We start from the raw sequence: 16,116 nt of genomic DNA, 5'->3' as shown, positions 1-16,116 counted from the left end.
TTTTACACTTTAATGATTAAATTAAATAAAAAATATTTCTATTTAAATGAACTGATTATAAAAAAAGTTAAAATATTTAATTTTAAAAATAAATTTATTAATTATACTAAAATTTAAAAATTAAAATACAGTTAGTCTATTAATTATTTTAATACAGGTTAATTGTTTTGATATTGTGCTTTCTATTATTTAGTCTCTCATATTAATATTTTAATTAATTTAAAATACTAAATATTATCTTTGAAATTATTAAAAAAAAAAATCAAAACCAATGGTTTGGCACAAATCAGTAGAAGTATGATAGTGGTGGGTTCGTGCTAGTACGAAGACTTTACCATTGTGGGGAAAAAAGAAGACTTTACCAGTTGACGACTCCAATCGCTCTCTTCCAGTGGACCTGTAATTATTGCCAATTTCAGTGGCATTTCCCCAACTTCAACCCTTGCATATTATATCCCCTAGCTCACCGAATTTGAGAGCCAGCAGTTGGCCTTCTCTTCCTGAAACCAACTGAAACCTACTCCAAATGTCTAAACTACCCCTCACATTTCTGAACTTCTTTCTGTTCTTCTTCCTAACGTCTATACCCTCCTCTGTAATTTCACAAAATGTCATCACAGAGCAAGCCATTCTCTTGAAACTCAAGCAACAACTGGGGAATCCACCTTTACTCCAGTCATGGAACTCCTCATCATCGCAGTGCAATTGGACGGAAATTACCTGTACGGACGGCAAGGTTACCGGCATTTCTCTCCAAACCAAGAACATCACAACAACAATCCCGGCGACAATCTGTGACCTCAGAAACCTCACTGTTCTTATCTTGTCCGATAACTTCATCCCCGGAGGATTTCCGAGAGTTCTATACAATTGCTCAAAGCTCCAAGTCTTGGACCTTTCTCAAAATAATTTAGTTGGTCCAATACCTGATGATATTGATCAAGGGCTTTCAACTCTCAAATACTTGCAGGTTGCTGGAAATAACTTCTCTGGCGACATTCCACCTGCGATAGGTAATCTAATGGAGTTGCAGTCCCTGTTTCTGAATTCAAATCAGTTCAATGGAACGTTTCCTAAGGAGATTGGTAACTTGGCCAATCTAGAAGAATTAGGATTGGCCTATAATTTGTTTGTGCCTTCAACAATTCCAGTGGAGTTTGGTAAGCTAAGCAAGTTGAAGTTCCTGTGGATTACAGATGCCAATTTGATCGGCACCATCCCTGAACATTTGGCCAATCTTTCAAGTCTTGTGAAATTGGATTTGGCAAGAAACAATCTGGAAGGTAGTATTCCTGATGGGTTGTTTTCATTGAAGAATTTGAGCTATTTGTATCTGTTTCATAATAAATTGTCTGGGGAGATTCCCCAGAAAGTAGAAGCATTGAATTTGGTGGAAATTGATCTTGCTATGAACGGCTTAAGCGGCTCGATACCGGAAGACTTTGGCAAGTTGCAGAACCTTCAACTTCTCAATCTGTATAACAATAAGTTATCTGGTGAAATCCCCCCAAGCATGGGTCGCATTTCTACACTCAGAACTTTCAAGCTTTTCACCAACAACTTGAGTGGAATCCTGCCACCAGAACTAGGTCTCCATTCGAAGCTCGAATTTTTTGAGGTTTCAACTAATCATTTCAGTGGCCAACTACCAGAAAATCTCTGTGCTGGAGGTGTTTTACTAGGTGTTGTCGCATATTCAAACAATCTCACAGGGAAGGTGCCTCAGTCGCTTGGAAACTGTCAGACTTTGCGCACTGTTCAGCTTTATGACAACAACTTTTTTGGGGAGATACCTTCAGGTATTTGGACAGCCTTCAATATGACATACTTGATGCTGAGTGATAATTCATTTTCGGGTGAACTTCCAAGTTCGCTGGCTTGCAATTTGTCCAGGTTGGAGCTCAAAAACAACAAATTTTCTGGTCCAATTCCTACTGGAATTTCTAGTTGGGTGAATTTGATTGTTTTTGAGGCAAGTAACAATCTATTTTCCGGTGCAATTCCAGAGGAAATGACCAGCCTGTCTCATCTTACTACCCTTTTGCTTGATGGCAATCAACTCTCTGCTCAACTTCCATCCAAGATGATCTCCTGGAAGTCACTGACAACACTGAATCTCTCAAGAAATGCACTTTCAGGCCAAATCCCAGCAGCGATGGGGTCTTTACCTGATCTGCTTGACTTGGACTTATCTGAAAACCATTTCTCTGGCAAAATCCCATCCGAGTTAGGCCAACTGAGGCTTGTATCACTCAACTTGTCCTTCAATCAACTTTTTGGCCAAATCCCTGATCAATTTGATAACCTTGCTTATGAAAACAGCTTTCTGAACAATTCTAATCTTTGTGCTGTTAATCCAGTTCTAAACCTTCCAAATTGCTATTTCAGACCTAGAAGTTCCAACAAACTGTCCTCTAAATTTCTTGCGATGATCCTTGTTCTTGCCATAACTATCTTCATAGTTACTGCTATATTAACCATGTTTGCAGTTAGAGACTATCTGACAAAGAAGCATAAACGTGAACTGGCGTTATGGAAACTGACCTCATTCCAGAAAGTAGGTTTCACACAAGCAAACATTTTGCCAAGTTTGACAGAAAATAATCTGATTGGAAGTGGGGGATCAGGGAAGGTATACCGCGTTTCTGTGAACCGTGCAGGAGAATTTGTTGCAGTTAAGAGGATTTGGAACATTAGAAAAGTTGATGAGAAGCTTGACAAAGAATTTGTGGCAGAGGTTGAAATACTTGGCACAATTAGGCACTCAAATATAGTGAAGTTATTGTGCTGCATTTCAAGAGAGGACTCGAAGCTTCTTGTTTACGAATACATGGAGAATCAGAGCTTGGATAGATGGCTTCACGGAAAGAACAGAAGGTCATCATCAGGGACAAACTCTGTCCATAATGTTTCCTTGGATTGGCCTAGAAGGATGCAGATTGCCATTGGAGCTGCAAAAGGACTATGTTACATGCACCATGACTGTTCCCCACCTATAATTCATCGAGATGTCAAGTCTAGTAACATCTTGTTGGATTCTGAATTCACTGCTAGAATTGCAGATTTTGGACTTGCCAAAATGTTGGCTAAGCAAGGAGAGGCTTACACGATGTCTGCTGTGGCCGGCTCTTTCGGTTACATTGCCCCAGGTAAGCATAAGGCACCTTTAAAAATGCTTTGTGAAGTACTAGCTAAAAGATATGAATCCTCAGTTTGACATGTTTGGTTGCTTGCATTGCAGAGTATGCTTATACAACAAAAGTGAATGAGAAGATCGATGTTTACAGCTTCGGAGTTGTTCTCCTGGAGCTAGTGACAGGACGAGAACCCAATAATGGGGACGAGAATACCAGCCTTGCAGAATGGGCTTGGAGGCGAAATGCAGAGGGAAAGCCTATTGTCGATTGTCTCGATGAGGAAATCAAGGAACTGTGTTACATAGAAGAAATGACCACTGTATTCAAGCTAGGACTCATTTGTACTAGCACTGCACCGTCCACAAGGCCTTCAATGAAGGATGTTTTGCAGATTCTACGTAGAACTTCTCTGAGGAATAATGGGGAGAAGTTAGGAATCGAGTTTGATTTTGCTCCTCTTCTTGGCCATGCTACTTATCTTTCTACTTACAAGGGAAGCGAGAAACTATCAGATGATGAGTATGACAGTAGCCTTTACAGTGTATGATGTATTATAATGGAAGAAATTCTTCTGGCTTTCTGGCATGTAAAATATATGCTGTAGTCATGAAAATAATCCCTGGGAAGCTAGTTTTGCATCCGATTTCTTGTAATGGAATGTGTGATGGGTAAAGGAGGTAAGGATGGAGAATTTAGAGGAAAGAGAGAGTAAGGAGAGAAGTAAGCAAATTTTACAATAACTACTAATAAAATATCTTTAGTTTTTCAATTTCGATGCCAAAAGAATGTTAAGGATATAGCAGATTTACTTAATTTTGCATGCAGATTTAAGAACATTGGCAACAGAATATGCCAATTTTATTTATTTTTTGGGCTCACGAACAGGGTGATTTACACAGATTTGGAGTTATTGACTCCTTGAGCCTATTGGAAGTTACAAGTAAACATGACTTGGGAAGCCAGATGCTCACACAGAATCATAGTTTCAGTTGGTTTAAGATCCAATTTTCTCAGGTGCTGCCTTTTATAATACTGTAATTAAAGTATTATTAAAATGTGTTAAAAAAAATTCATTGAATGCATTAGAAGAAGAAGAAGAAGAAAAGAAGAAGGCAGAGAAATTTATATTGGTTAATTTATTCAGTAATTAATTCCAACTACCCGAAGATCTGTCCATTTAAGGAAAAGCCCATAGGATTTTCAAAGAACACATAGATTAGGAGAACATAGGAATTTAATTTAATTTTTTTTATTTAAAAAAATTATTTTTAAATAAAATAAAATTATAAATAATTTTCTAAAAATTTATTTAATTATTTTTATAAAATAAATTATACCAGATGGAGAGTTATAAATGATAAATTAAACAATTCTCATCCTATGGACTAAATTTCTCTTTCGGTAATTCATTCTTTTCTTTTTCTTTTTTTTTTTTTAATATTTTGATAATTCATTCTTTCCTTTTCTTTATTTTTTTAATATTTAAGAATTAATGATATCTAAATTATTATTTTTAACGGTTATACCTTACTATTAACGGCATGACTAAAGATGGTTAAATTAAATTATTAATTTAATTTAATAATCATAGTTTGGATATAATTATTAAAAAAATTTTTAGAATATACTTGTTAAAATCAATAAATTATTATTATTATTAAAAATATTTACTATTAATACTTAAATTTTATCATTAATAATTATTTGGTCTTTTATTTTAGATTTTAGCCTATTTAATACTCTGATTTTGTTACCGTTACACGCTTAGACTTTTCTGTCCATTTCACCTTGGTATCTTAAGATATGTGACCGTATAGCCTCAAAATATTATAATTATTTACAATTTCATCATTTTATTTTTACTTATTTATAATTCTATCCATTAATTTTATTTCATCTTTTTTATTCTCTAGAAGACCAGATAAAGAGATAAATTTAAAAAGTGAAATTATAACTAATTATAAATATGAGACCAAACCATAAATAATCATAATATTTAAGAATTAAATAAAAAATTAATTTAAAAATAATAAAAAAATGAGAGAAATATCTAAGAATGTAATAATTTTTTAAAAAACAATAAATAATATATTTTTAAAATAGAAGGATCAAAGCGTTGCTAATGGTAGAATTTAATAATAAATATTAATAGAAAAATTTACGATTTAATTAGAATTAAATCTTTTTATTGTTTATAAGTTAATTTTTTATATTTTTAAAAATAAATTAAAATATTTCTCACTTTTACTTCCGTTAATTATATAGTTGTTACATTTATTTTTATTATTAATTTATTAAAAAATTAAATTATCTTTATTTTTTAAATTAATTCTCATTTAATAGCTATTTAATTTTTTTTATTTAATTTTATTAAAATGGGTGAGGTGTTGAGTTACTGATATAATTAAAATGTACTAAAATAAAAACTTTGATAATCTTTTACTGAATGTGGTGATTTTGATTCAATAGGTAAAGGATTAGCTAATGGTTATAAGGATAATTTTAAATTTAATTTTTTTTCTTTCTTTTAATTAAGTTTTACTTAAAAATAAATTTAAAAATAGATAGAAAAATTATATTGTTAATTGAGATAAAAATAAAGAATTATTTTTATAAATATTTTTAAAACACAAAGACTGATTTATAAAAATAATAGTAAATCTCCCATATTAATAATACATTTTCGTTATCGTTATTTGTTTCCTTCGGACGCGGGAGGATTGGACGCATTGAACAAAGGGGGTAGCATAGCAGAGCAGCAGCCAAGTCAAGCCGCCACCGGACACCAACTGCCCTTTGCCTTCGCTTCTATTCAACATTATTAAGTGAAAACAAGACCTATATGCCGCCTCCCCTCTCTCGTCTCCTCCGCACTCTCCACCCTCTCTTCCCTTCTTCAGCTCCGATGGCGCGCGTTTTCTCACGCGCCACCTCTCTCCCTCTCTCAAATCCTCTCCTTACCACTGCCTTCTCCTCCATCCACTCTTCTTCTAGCCTGTCATTCACTCCCAAATTTAACCGCTTCCGCGTCCTTTGGTTATCGAAACATTCGGCGTTTGGTAAGAATTTTCACGCTTTGAGCGGGGAAGGCGATGGTAGGCTTCTGCGGCCAACAGGAGGGAGGGTTTGGGCGGCACAGCGAGGGTACCGTAAAGTGAGGAGGCGGGCGGTGCCGAAGATTAGAGAGAAGGGGTTAGAGCTCAATGTCAGCATTTGCATTGAAGAAAAGCTTCCCGATGATCCTGAAATCTTGGTAAATAGTCAATTTGTCTATTTGAGACTGCTTGAATAGAACATATAGCTTGGAAATTGTAATTGGTAGGATTATTTTTTTAGCAAAAGAAGCATGCTTCAAGCAAAACTATCGTCTTTCTTATTATGTATTGTCCCTCTTGATTGGCAATTTGACAGTTACTTTTTGTATTTCTGTATGCAGAGTATTGCAGAATTGCTTCGTCTTAACGTGCCAATGGCAATGAAGTTAGCGTTCGATGATTTAAAAGATTCAGTTCATAAAACAAGAGATATGGCTATAAGGGATGTTGGAGGATTTGAAAGTGTTGAATTGTCTGTACTTCTTTGCAATGATGAGTTTATTCGCGAACTTAATAAGGAATGGAGGGATGAGGACCATGCTACTGATGTTCTCTCCATGTCACAACATGTTCCTCAACTCAAGCTTCCAATTGTAAGTCGCATATCTATTGACTGAAGGAAGAAATGCATCCAGTTGACAAATTTTTCTTTGGTACTTCTTTGCAGCTTATGTTGGGTGACATTGTCATATCTGTTGAGACAGCTGCACGACAAGCAGAGGAAAGAGGGCATACTCTTATTGATGAAATCCGCATCCTCTTGGTTCGTGGCTGGATTAAATCTTTGTCTTACTCTTAACATTCACGCTATTGTATCTGCTACTGGTGGCTATATTTGTTAAGCTACAAGTCTAATGAATACCATGAGAAAAGTCAGTTACCTTCAACTTTGATTGGCATCTAACAGAATGACAAATTGACACTAAAGATGGTGTTATGGTAATAAACTCATAATTAGATTTTAATGCATCAGCTTGGCAACCCTTTGACATTTTACTAAAAAACTCCTCTGTACATCACCCCTACACTCCCAAAAGTAAAGAATTTTCTAGCACCTTGAAGGTACTAATTAGATGTCATCTTTGAATGATTGACGTGACAAGAGGAGTGTCAGAAAGTAGATGGAGCTGCTTCTTGCCATATAAATAAAGCTTTGAAAGTAAAAATGAAATCACTGAAAAAGAAAAGAAAAAAAGACAATGTGAAGAGCCTGTATTCAGATTTTAGAAAATTATGTGTTGAAGCCATAACAATCATAATTCCAAACACTTCCCCTTACCCCTTTTTTGGCATTCATGACAGTTACCTCAAAATTCCATAATTTCTTTGCATGTGCAGGTTCATGGTTTATTGCATCTTTTAGGATTTGATCATGAGATCAGTGAAGAAGCTGAAGCTGAGATGGAGAAGGAGGAGGAACTTCTTTTGAAGAGTCTTGGGTGGAAGGGAAAGGGACTAATTCAGAGTGCATATGATGCTGAAACTAATGTGAATCTTCAAACAGAAAATTTACATGGTAATTACAATCTATTATGTTTATCATTGAAGGCCTATGCATTCTTTGTATATTTGGCAGCTATAATATGCCACAGACAAAAGTTGGCATTTGGCAATGAGCTTTTCTTATGGTTGCAATGCTAAAAGACAGGAAAAAAGAAGGCTGTCTCCGATTCTATAAACCAAAATTCAACTATATCTTTTGCGACATGGATGGTGAGATCACTTCGACATTGTATTTGAATGTTTTGGGGGGGGGAGGGGGTTTAGCCATTAGTTTCTAATATATATTTTTCCTCCTTTTTGAATTCAAGGGACATTGCTGAACAGCAGAAGTCAAATTTCCTGGACAAATGCAAAAGCTTTGAAAGAAGCATTGTCAAGGGGTGTAAAGGTGGTGATAGCAACTGGAAAAGTATGAAACTATGGAATCTTATCCTTTTCATTTTCAATTAATTGATTGCATTGGTAATTTCTTAGAATTGTATGTTTGATCGTTATGCTATTAGGAAATTTCATTTTGTGTTTAGTTATTAATGCCATGGCTGGATTCTCTTTTTTATTTTTCTCCTTCACTGGACATGCTTGTATTTGATGAAGGTTCTAGCCTGTAGTCATTAATTTTAACTCTGGAACAGGCTCGACCTGCTGCAATAAGTATTTTGAAGAAGGTGGAGTTAGCTGGTAAAGATGGTGTTATCTCCGAGTTATCTCCTGGAGTTTTCTTGCAGGTTTTTCTTTTTTACATTGTTTGTTGATCTTCATGCAGTTCTAAATGGGATGTTGCAAATTCCATATTTTCAGTTATGCATCTTGACAATCTCAAACTTGCTTGTAGAGATCATTTTGTTTATTTATGTGCTTTTTTATAAATGCAATCATATTCGTAGAATTTTCTTAATCCAACTTGCTTGGAACATATTTATCTATTGTACAAATTGGTCTATTGTGTCTTCGCATCCAGGTTCTCCAAGATCACAATAAAATCAGTGTTGCCAGAATTTTATGATTCTTGATTCGAATCTATTTTTCAATAAATCGATTTGAATATATGGGTGAATTTTAAATGGACCTGAATCTTATGATTCTTGATTCGAATCTTACGATTCGATTCTACATCCTAGCGATTCAAATCTATAGGGTACATGAATTGTGACTAAATAAAAAAAATTGATAGTGAGTAAGGTAAATAAGTTATTTAACTAATTATAGTTGTTAAGTTATTATGGTTTATATTTATAATATTCTGATATGCTATCTTTTTTACTATTTAATTATTTGATCAAATTTAAATGAGAATTTTAGTATATGTATAATGATAACTATTATCGATAATTCCAAAGTTCATAATTTATAACAAAAGAAAACTATATAACATAATTCATACATATTATTAAATTATGAAGAATATTTCTAATTAAATAAATAATAATTCTATATTTATCAAAATATGTCATTATGATATATTTTTTTATTTATTTTTAGAACATATATTATTTTTAATTATTTTTGAAAGTCTTAGCTAAGCTTACAATTCGATCCTCGATTCATGAAATGAAGATTTCGATTCTCCATTCGAATCTCGATTTGATAACTATGAATATAATTGCCCTTCCACTTCAAAATGTACAAAATCTTAAACTGCCTGGAGCATTTTGTTAATATTGATTTTAAAGAGGGAAATGGATTAGTTAATAAGAGTTCCTTGAACCATCTGTTGAATTCTTTAACCACCTGTATTTCTTGGCATGTTTAGACACATGAAATAAAAATCTTACATTTTTATTATTTCACTAGCATTTGCATCTTCCTTTTACCTGCTGCCTAAACTCATTTTAGGCTCAGATTCAGAAATCAAAGAGAAGATCCTATACTAAAACTAGTGAGTAGTAACTGACCATTGACATTTAGCGATTTTGTGTGAATGCTTATGTGAGTGATGGTTAGGAGCAAAGTCAACTATCTAAAATTCCTGAAAGCTTCGTTTTACTCTCTCTACCTCCTATTGCACTCTTTCTGGCATGCTTTACTTTTACATTTTATTTTCATTCTCCTCATTCAATGAATGAAGTTAAATTCTATAATAGAAAAATATCAATATCCACTCTTTGCCAAATACTGTAAAGCTTAAAGGCCAGTAACTAGTTAACATACTTCTACTGGTATATGATGTTCTTAATGTTCAGTTTTTAGCTGCTGACCTCCATTTGTTTTTTCTTATTAGCATTCTTTACTTGATTTCAGGGGTTGCTTGTTTATGGTAGACAGGGTCGGGAAATTTTTAGAAGCAATTTAGATCCAAGTGTCTGCAGAGAGGTAGTAGTTTGCTCTAAGCTTTTATTTTATTTGCTGCTTTTGCCTAATGTTTTCATCTAGGGAAGTCTTAGTATCAAATGGATTCTATTTATTTGAGCAATAGGCCTTATCATTGATGGTAGTTCAAGTACTTTGGATGCTACTATTTTAGCCATATGTTCAATTGTGTTTATCCCTGTTGCTCTTCCAAAATGTCATTTTTTTCTTTTTTTGGGTTTGATGGTAATTCATAAAGCCATCCAAAATCTGTAGTGTGATGTTTGTCCTCTCTTCTGGATGGTGTTGTAATTTACTCTTGTTACCATGAAGGGTTTATTATTATCATCATTGTTGTCGACAACATTTTAATTCAAAATTGCAGGCATGCCTCTACTCTTTGGAGCATAAGGTTCCTCTCGTTGCATTCAGCAATGACCGTTGCTTAACACTATTTGATCATCCCATTGTTGATTCACTGCATGCCATATATCATGAGCCAAAGGTGCGTATCTGGTAACAATACTCTTGATATTGCCTGAGCAACTTTTGCATAGATCTAAATGATTAATGGAAAAAAGATCTTTGCAGGCAGAGATCATGCCTTCAGTTGAGCATCTCCTTGCTGCTGCTGACATACAGGTATGATACACAAAAATTGTTGTGTTCATTCTGAAGCTTCAGAAAAGAAACAGAATAAATATGTTACACCTGAAAGGTGCACAAGTCGAATAACTACATTTTTGAAACACCATAAAGAAAAGAAAGAAACATAAACAATTAAGATTAAGTGTTTGGCTGTGGCGTGTTGTTTATTTACTGGTATTAGCTTAGAGTGTGTTAGTGTACATTGTGGCTTTCTGTTTTTTGTCTTTTATATGATAAAAAAATATGTAGCTTATTTGGTTGTTAGTGTTGTGTTTTTATTATTACTACTTATTAGAAAACGTTTTTGAAATAAAAAAAGCCAAAACTGAAAAACTACAAATATTGGTTTTCTTGTTACAGATTTTATCGAACCATTATTTTTCTTAGCAACTTCTATTAGATTATCATTAATAATTTCAAGATTTTATTTCTATCAATCAAATTCATTTATTTTCTTTAGATTGATTCCAAAAAAAAATATTTTTCTTTAAATACATGTTCATTCAATTAATTTTAAAATACATCTTTATTTTATTATGAGGGAAATTTACTATTTAGTTTCTGTGATATGCGAAAACTCATTAGTTGATTTCTCGATTTTGCAAAATACATTAAAATGTTAAATTTGGGTCAGGCCTAAGTCATCCCAAAAGCTAGCTCAAAGGGGAGGATTGCCTATGGTCCATATAAGGGGCACATTACCCCTTTCCACAACCGATGTGGGATTCAACACACCCCCTCACGCCCAGAATTTTTACTGGTGCGTGGCACATTTATGGGGTGTCCAACATCGGATGAGAGGCTCTGATACCATGTTAAATTTGGGCCAGGCCTAACTCACCCCAAAAGTTAGCTCAAAGGGGAGGATTGCCTATGGCCCATATAAGAGGCACATTACCTCTTTCCACAACCGATGTGGGATTCAACATAAAACATTCTTCAAATTTATAAAAAATCTACTAATTAGACCTTCAATTACTTTTAGCTATTAAATATTTTATTATTTAGTTCTTTTGGTATGAAAAAAACTCATTAGTTGGTCTCTTAATTTTGTAAAAATGTCTTTTATTCCCTCTGTATTGAGAGAATTTTAGACTTTTTTATAATGCATAATGGTTAAATTAATGGGAGGACTAATTAGTAGATTTTTAGAACTTTAATGACATTTTAATATATTTTTCAAAATCGAGAGATTAACTAATAAGTTTTTCTGTATTACATGGATCAAATAGTAATTTTTTCTTATTATAATGTTATAGACTTTGTAAAAATAATTTACAATTCATTTTTGTGCGGAATCATTTATAAAATTATTTATATCCTTATTTTATTATTAAATATCATATTTCAAAAAAAATTAATTTTACTTATTTATTGTAAAATTTATAAACTTATTTTTGTACACAGTTTTTTAAAAAATAATTTTGAGAAGTAAATAATATAAGTCAAAAGACTATTTTTAGTTTTGAAAAAAAAAAAAAAGAAAATCCTAGGGTTACCGGACACACCAGTTGGAATGGTATATTTCCATTTTAATTTGGTCAATTATGTTAAGTAATCTGATTATAATCCTCAGAATGTCAGTGGTATCAACTGTTCACAGTTAAGTGCATTTTTAAAAATGGAAATAATTTGATTTTCATTGTAATCAGAATCCAAAAGAGGTGGGAAACCATGCATTCTGCCTTCTTGATATGTGCCCTTATGTACATCTCTAACATATACTTACGTACAACCTAGAAAATTCGTTTACATCAGGAGTTGAGATGTTCTTTTTACCTCATTTGACTAGTCCATTCTTTGGATTTACAGAAGCTGATCTTTTTAGACACTGTTGATGGAGTGGCTAGTTCATTGCGGCCTTACTGGTCACAAGCAACTGGGGATCGTGCAGATGTTGTCCAAGCTATTCCATACATGCTTGAAATTGTTCCACGAGGAACATCAAAGGGGAGTGGAGTAAAATTGCTCCTTGACCATTTGGGTATCACTGCAAAGGAGGTGTGCATTGTCAGAACATGTTCCTCTTTCTTTTATTTAAAATGAAAGTGAAAACACCCTATAGAGTTATGGTTGTTCTATCTCCAATATTGACTACCTTTTGGTCGTGCTGCTGAATTGAAACGTTTGGAAGGCTTTGGCAGTAAAAAGCCATCAACAGGAAACTAACAATTAAGTTTGCAAGGAATGATGTGGAGGAGGGATAGGGGGAGAACTAAAATATCATGGAGGAAAGTAATATCAAAAGGTTTACAGATTATTAATATTGATGTGGAATTTGTTCTGAAAAAGGAGAATGGTGAAAAAGGATACATAGAGTTGACTTGAACTGTCATGAGATTTAGCTTAGTTGGTGTATTTGTGCAAGAAATGAAAATTTGACAAATGATTATTTCGCATGGTAATGATATCAAAATATTGATTCTGACTCCTTATTAAGAAATATTGATGTATCCACATATTTGTTGATGGCCTATAGAGAAACAAAAAGAAAAAAAGTATATATATGATGAGGCTGACTGGCTAAATGAATCTGTGACTGCATCATATTTCTACAATTCTGTTAGTTTCAGTTATTTTTAGAATTTTCTCTTGATTAATTCTAATTTCATAATGTACAGGTAATGGCCATTGGTGATGGGGAAAATGACATTGAGATGCTTGAGTTGGCCTCTCTAGGCATTGCTCTTAGCAATGGATCAGAGAAGACAAAAGCTGTGGCCGATATAATTGGTGCCAGCAATGATGAAGATGGGGTAGCAGATGCCATCTATCGGTATGCGTTCTAAACTTTTAGGTTCAGGTGTGAAATTTTGAGTAAAGATAACATGAGATGATATCATTTTCTGGGATGCAACCTGCCAATTTTCATGTTATTTATGGTTCTTTCTGAAGAAGGATTAGGTGGTCCTAGTAGATTAGAGAATTTTTCTCTTCTTCCTTTATTGATTGATTGAATAAATAGGGCATTAACTATGATTGAGCCTTTTGAAGCAGGGTCCTGAATAGGTTATTTTATCTTATACATTTTATCCCATTTATTATTTCAATTTGGTAGAGGATTGTGAGGCTTTTGTGCCATTCTTTATTTACGAGATTATGATAAACATTTTCCTACTAGTTACAATTTTTTTTTTCTTTTTTTTTTTTTTCATTTTTATTTAATTGGAGTGGTTATGTAAATCCTATTTATTGAGAAATTTTTGGTGTAGAAAGATTATGTCAGTATAAATAGGGCTATTATATTCTCCTTTTAGTGTAAAAAAGCCCGAGAGTGTCTCTAAATATAGAGACAGTGGAACCACGGAAAATTCTTATATTCATATCTCTCTCTTTATTTTCTAATCTATGTATGTGTATTCAGAGTGCTTTCGCTGACATTTAAGTCGGTAGTAACCCTCAAACAGAGTCTCTACTGAACAAAAAGACCTACAGAAGAATAAGAAAGATCTTAGAGAAGAAAGGAAAGAAATAGAGGAGAGAGAATTGATGCTCTGTTTGAATACTTTTAGAGGAGAGGAAGGAAAATAATTAAGGAAAAAGATATTTATTTTCCTCTCTGTATTTTCCTCTATAGTGTTTGGATAAATAAAGTATGAAAAGGGAAATAATTTTTATTTTTAGTAAAAAAAATAATTTTACACTTCTGAAAGCAAAATCTTTCTCTTTCATCATTTTTCCTCTAATTTAGGGAGAAAATAACTTTTATTTTCCTCTCCCTCTTCGTTTTGCTTTCCCCTTTCAAACAAGGTAAAGTAAAAATCCTCCTTATTTTCTACCCTTTATTTTCCTTTCTTCCCATTTTACCTATGTCCAAACAAAGGGTGAGAGAAAGGATATCTGAGATATTATTCATTTTAGAATACCATCCTGAGTTATACATCGTTTTTTTTTTGGGTTTATTATTTAAATAATGTAAATTTAAAAACTAATTATAAAAATAATGCAAGTTTGGAACAATTTACCAGAATAATGTTAGTTTGAAAAACGCTAACAAAAATGGCGTTTTTAGGGAAATTTTTGCTATTGAAAACTCCGATGAGAGGCGATTTCAGAGATGATGTTGATGTTTGCTCCTGAAAATGTCACCGTTGGTGGCGTTTTCGAGAGCAATATTGACTATAAATAAATCCATTCTCTCAGCATTTCGGCCACCCATCAGGGTGGCTATTATTTGTAAGTTTTATGTTTATACTCTATTTATTTACTTCTTTATGTGTTATGTGGTATATATTGTATTGTCTGCACTGAAGTTGAAAAATAATTATTACTCATTTATTTGACAATTAAATAAAATTAAAAATAATATATTATAGGTATGTTAAGATTTAAATTATTTTTATTTATGTTATTTTATTAGATATAAAGTTTAGAATAAATATTATTTATTATTTTAATAATTTACTGTTAAAAAATCGTGATAATTTATTATTTTAATAATTTATGACTATTATTATTGAAGTGTAGATAGTAAATTGAATTAATTCACTCTTTTTACAAAAAGAGCAATCCGCAAAATATATAATACAATATTTCAAAGTAACTAATGTCCCCTAAGTGCCCTCCAGTATCACAATGTGTGGAGGCTTTCTTACACGTGGTTTTATTCGAATATCAAGCTGTTGCCTTTCTGGATGAGTTTTTGCCTTTCCTTTTGACTCCACATTTCTATTAATATTTATCTCATTTTATTGCATAAAAGAAAACGGTTGAAATGTCATAGATTGATAAAAGTCACTAAAAGAATGTATAGTATAATATGTGTTTTGCATATTATGATATGTTGAAGTAGTGTGGCAATCAGCTGCTTCCCGTCCCACATCGGCGGATTACAGAAAATCCGAATGGTATATAATAGTTAGCACGAACTACTACATAATTTGGATTAACCATTTTGGGTCAAGTAGAAAGTGGGTTTAAAAATTATTTGGGTCAGTTTGGGTTCGGCTGTTTCAATAAAAGCTGGAATGGTATATTGATGTAATGGTATACTGATGTGGTGTTGCATCTGGATATTGAATTACACACTTAGTGTCATCGTTTGATTGAATTAACTAATATGATGGTGCTCTTCATGAGGGAAATTAAATTTAAATCGAAATGAAGTGTTCAAATTTTACTCTTTCGATGGCGTGGAAGTTGATGAAGTTGGTATTGAATGATGGAAATGGTAGACATATATGAGTGGATGGATTTGCATAACATCTTCTCTTAAGGGAACATTAACTGGAATACGTCTTTTAGACATAGTATGTCTCCTCTTTTGCTGTTCTATAGGAGGATTAATACGACGTATGTGTATAGGTGGAGGAGCTGACTAAAATAATGAGCAGTCAATGCTCAATTTTGTTCATTTAGGAGCCTAACTACTGAAAACTCTTTGTCGAATTGAAGAATGCATTTGAGAAGATATTCTAGTAAATTATATACATTTTGCAGTTCATCCA

General features: G+C 33.0%; 2 protein-coding genes across 3 annotated transcripts; both read left to right on the top strand.

Moving 5' to 3' along the window:
* The first annotated feature begins 330 nt into the window (after positions 1-330).
* Positions 331-3,906, top strand: LOC110603441 (receptor-like protein kinase 5). The gene is made up of 2 exons (XM_021741171.2): positions 331-3,149; positions 3,242-3,906. The coding sequence occupies exons 1-2, from the start codon at positions 527-529 to the stop codon at positions 3,682-3,684; spliced, it is 3,066 nt and encodes a 1,021-aa protein (XP_021596863.1). The 5' UTR covers positions 331-526; the 3' UTR covers positions 3,685-3,906.
* A 1,933-nt stretch (positions 3,907-5,839) lies between these two features.
* On the top strand, positions 5,840-13,787 carry LOC110604152 (endoribonuclease YBEY, chloroplastic). 2 transcript variants are annotated; one of them, XM_021742266.2, is made up of 12 exons: positions 5,842-6,390; positions 6,574-6,825; positions 6,900-6,995; positions 7,571-7,748; positions 7,877-7,945; positions 8,044-8,144; positions 8,368-8,460; positions 9,974-10,045; positions 10,407-10,526; positions 10,613-10,663; positions 12,482-12,670; positions 13,291-13,787. In XM_021742266.2, the coding sequence occupies exons 1-12, from the start codon at positions 5,980-5,982 to the stop codon at positions 13,456-13,458; spliced, it is 1,800 nt and encodes a 599-aa protein (XP_021597958.1). In that variant the 5' UTR covers positions 5,842-5,979; the 3' UTR covers positions 13,459-13,787. The 2 variants fall into 2 exon arrangements, with proteins under 2 accessions (XP_021597959.1, XP_021597958.1); XM_021742267.2 differs by lacking the exon at positions 12,482-12,670 and having other exon boundaries at positions 5,840-6,390.
* The last annotated feature ends 2,329 nt before the right edge of the window (positions 13,788-16,116 follow it).

This window comes from Manihot esculenta, chromosome 16, assembly GCF_001659605.2.
Source record: "Manihot esculenta cultivar AM560-2 chromosome 16, M.esculenta_v8, whole genome shotgun sequence".
NCBI lineage: Eukaryota > Viridiplantae > Streptophyta > Magnoliopsida > Malpighiales > Euphorbiaceae > Manihot > Manihot esculenta.
This window is presented reverse-complemented; position numbering and strand designations above follow the sequence as displayed.

What these genes read in the sequence shown, in the direction of transcription:
- LOC110603441 (XM_021741171.2), top strand. Translation starts at nt 527, where the DNA reads ATGTCTAAACTACCCCTCACATTTCTGAACTTCTTTCTGTTCTTCTTC. An exon ending in TTTCGGTTACATTGCCCCAG is followed by an intron (nt 3,150 to 3,241) that starts GTAAGCATAAGG and finishes CTTGCATTGCAG; the next exon opens with AGTATGCTTATACAACAAAA.
- LOC110604152 (XM_021742266.2), top strand. Translation starts at nt 5,980, where the DNA reads ATGCCGCCTCCCCTCTCTCGTCTCCTCCGCACTCTCCACCCTCTCTTC. An exon ending in TATCTTTTGCGACATGGATG is followed by an intron (nt 7,946 to 8,043) that starts GTGAGATCACTT and finishes TTTGAATTCAAG; the next exon opens with GGACATTGCTGAACAGCAGA. An exon ending in TGGTGATAGCAACTGGAAAA is followed by an intron (nt 8,145 to 8,367) that starts GTATGAAACTAT and finishes ACTCTGGAACAG; the next exon opens with GCTCGACCTGCTGCAATAAG.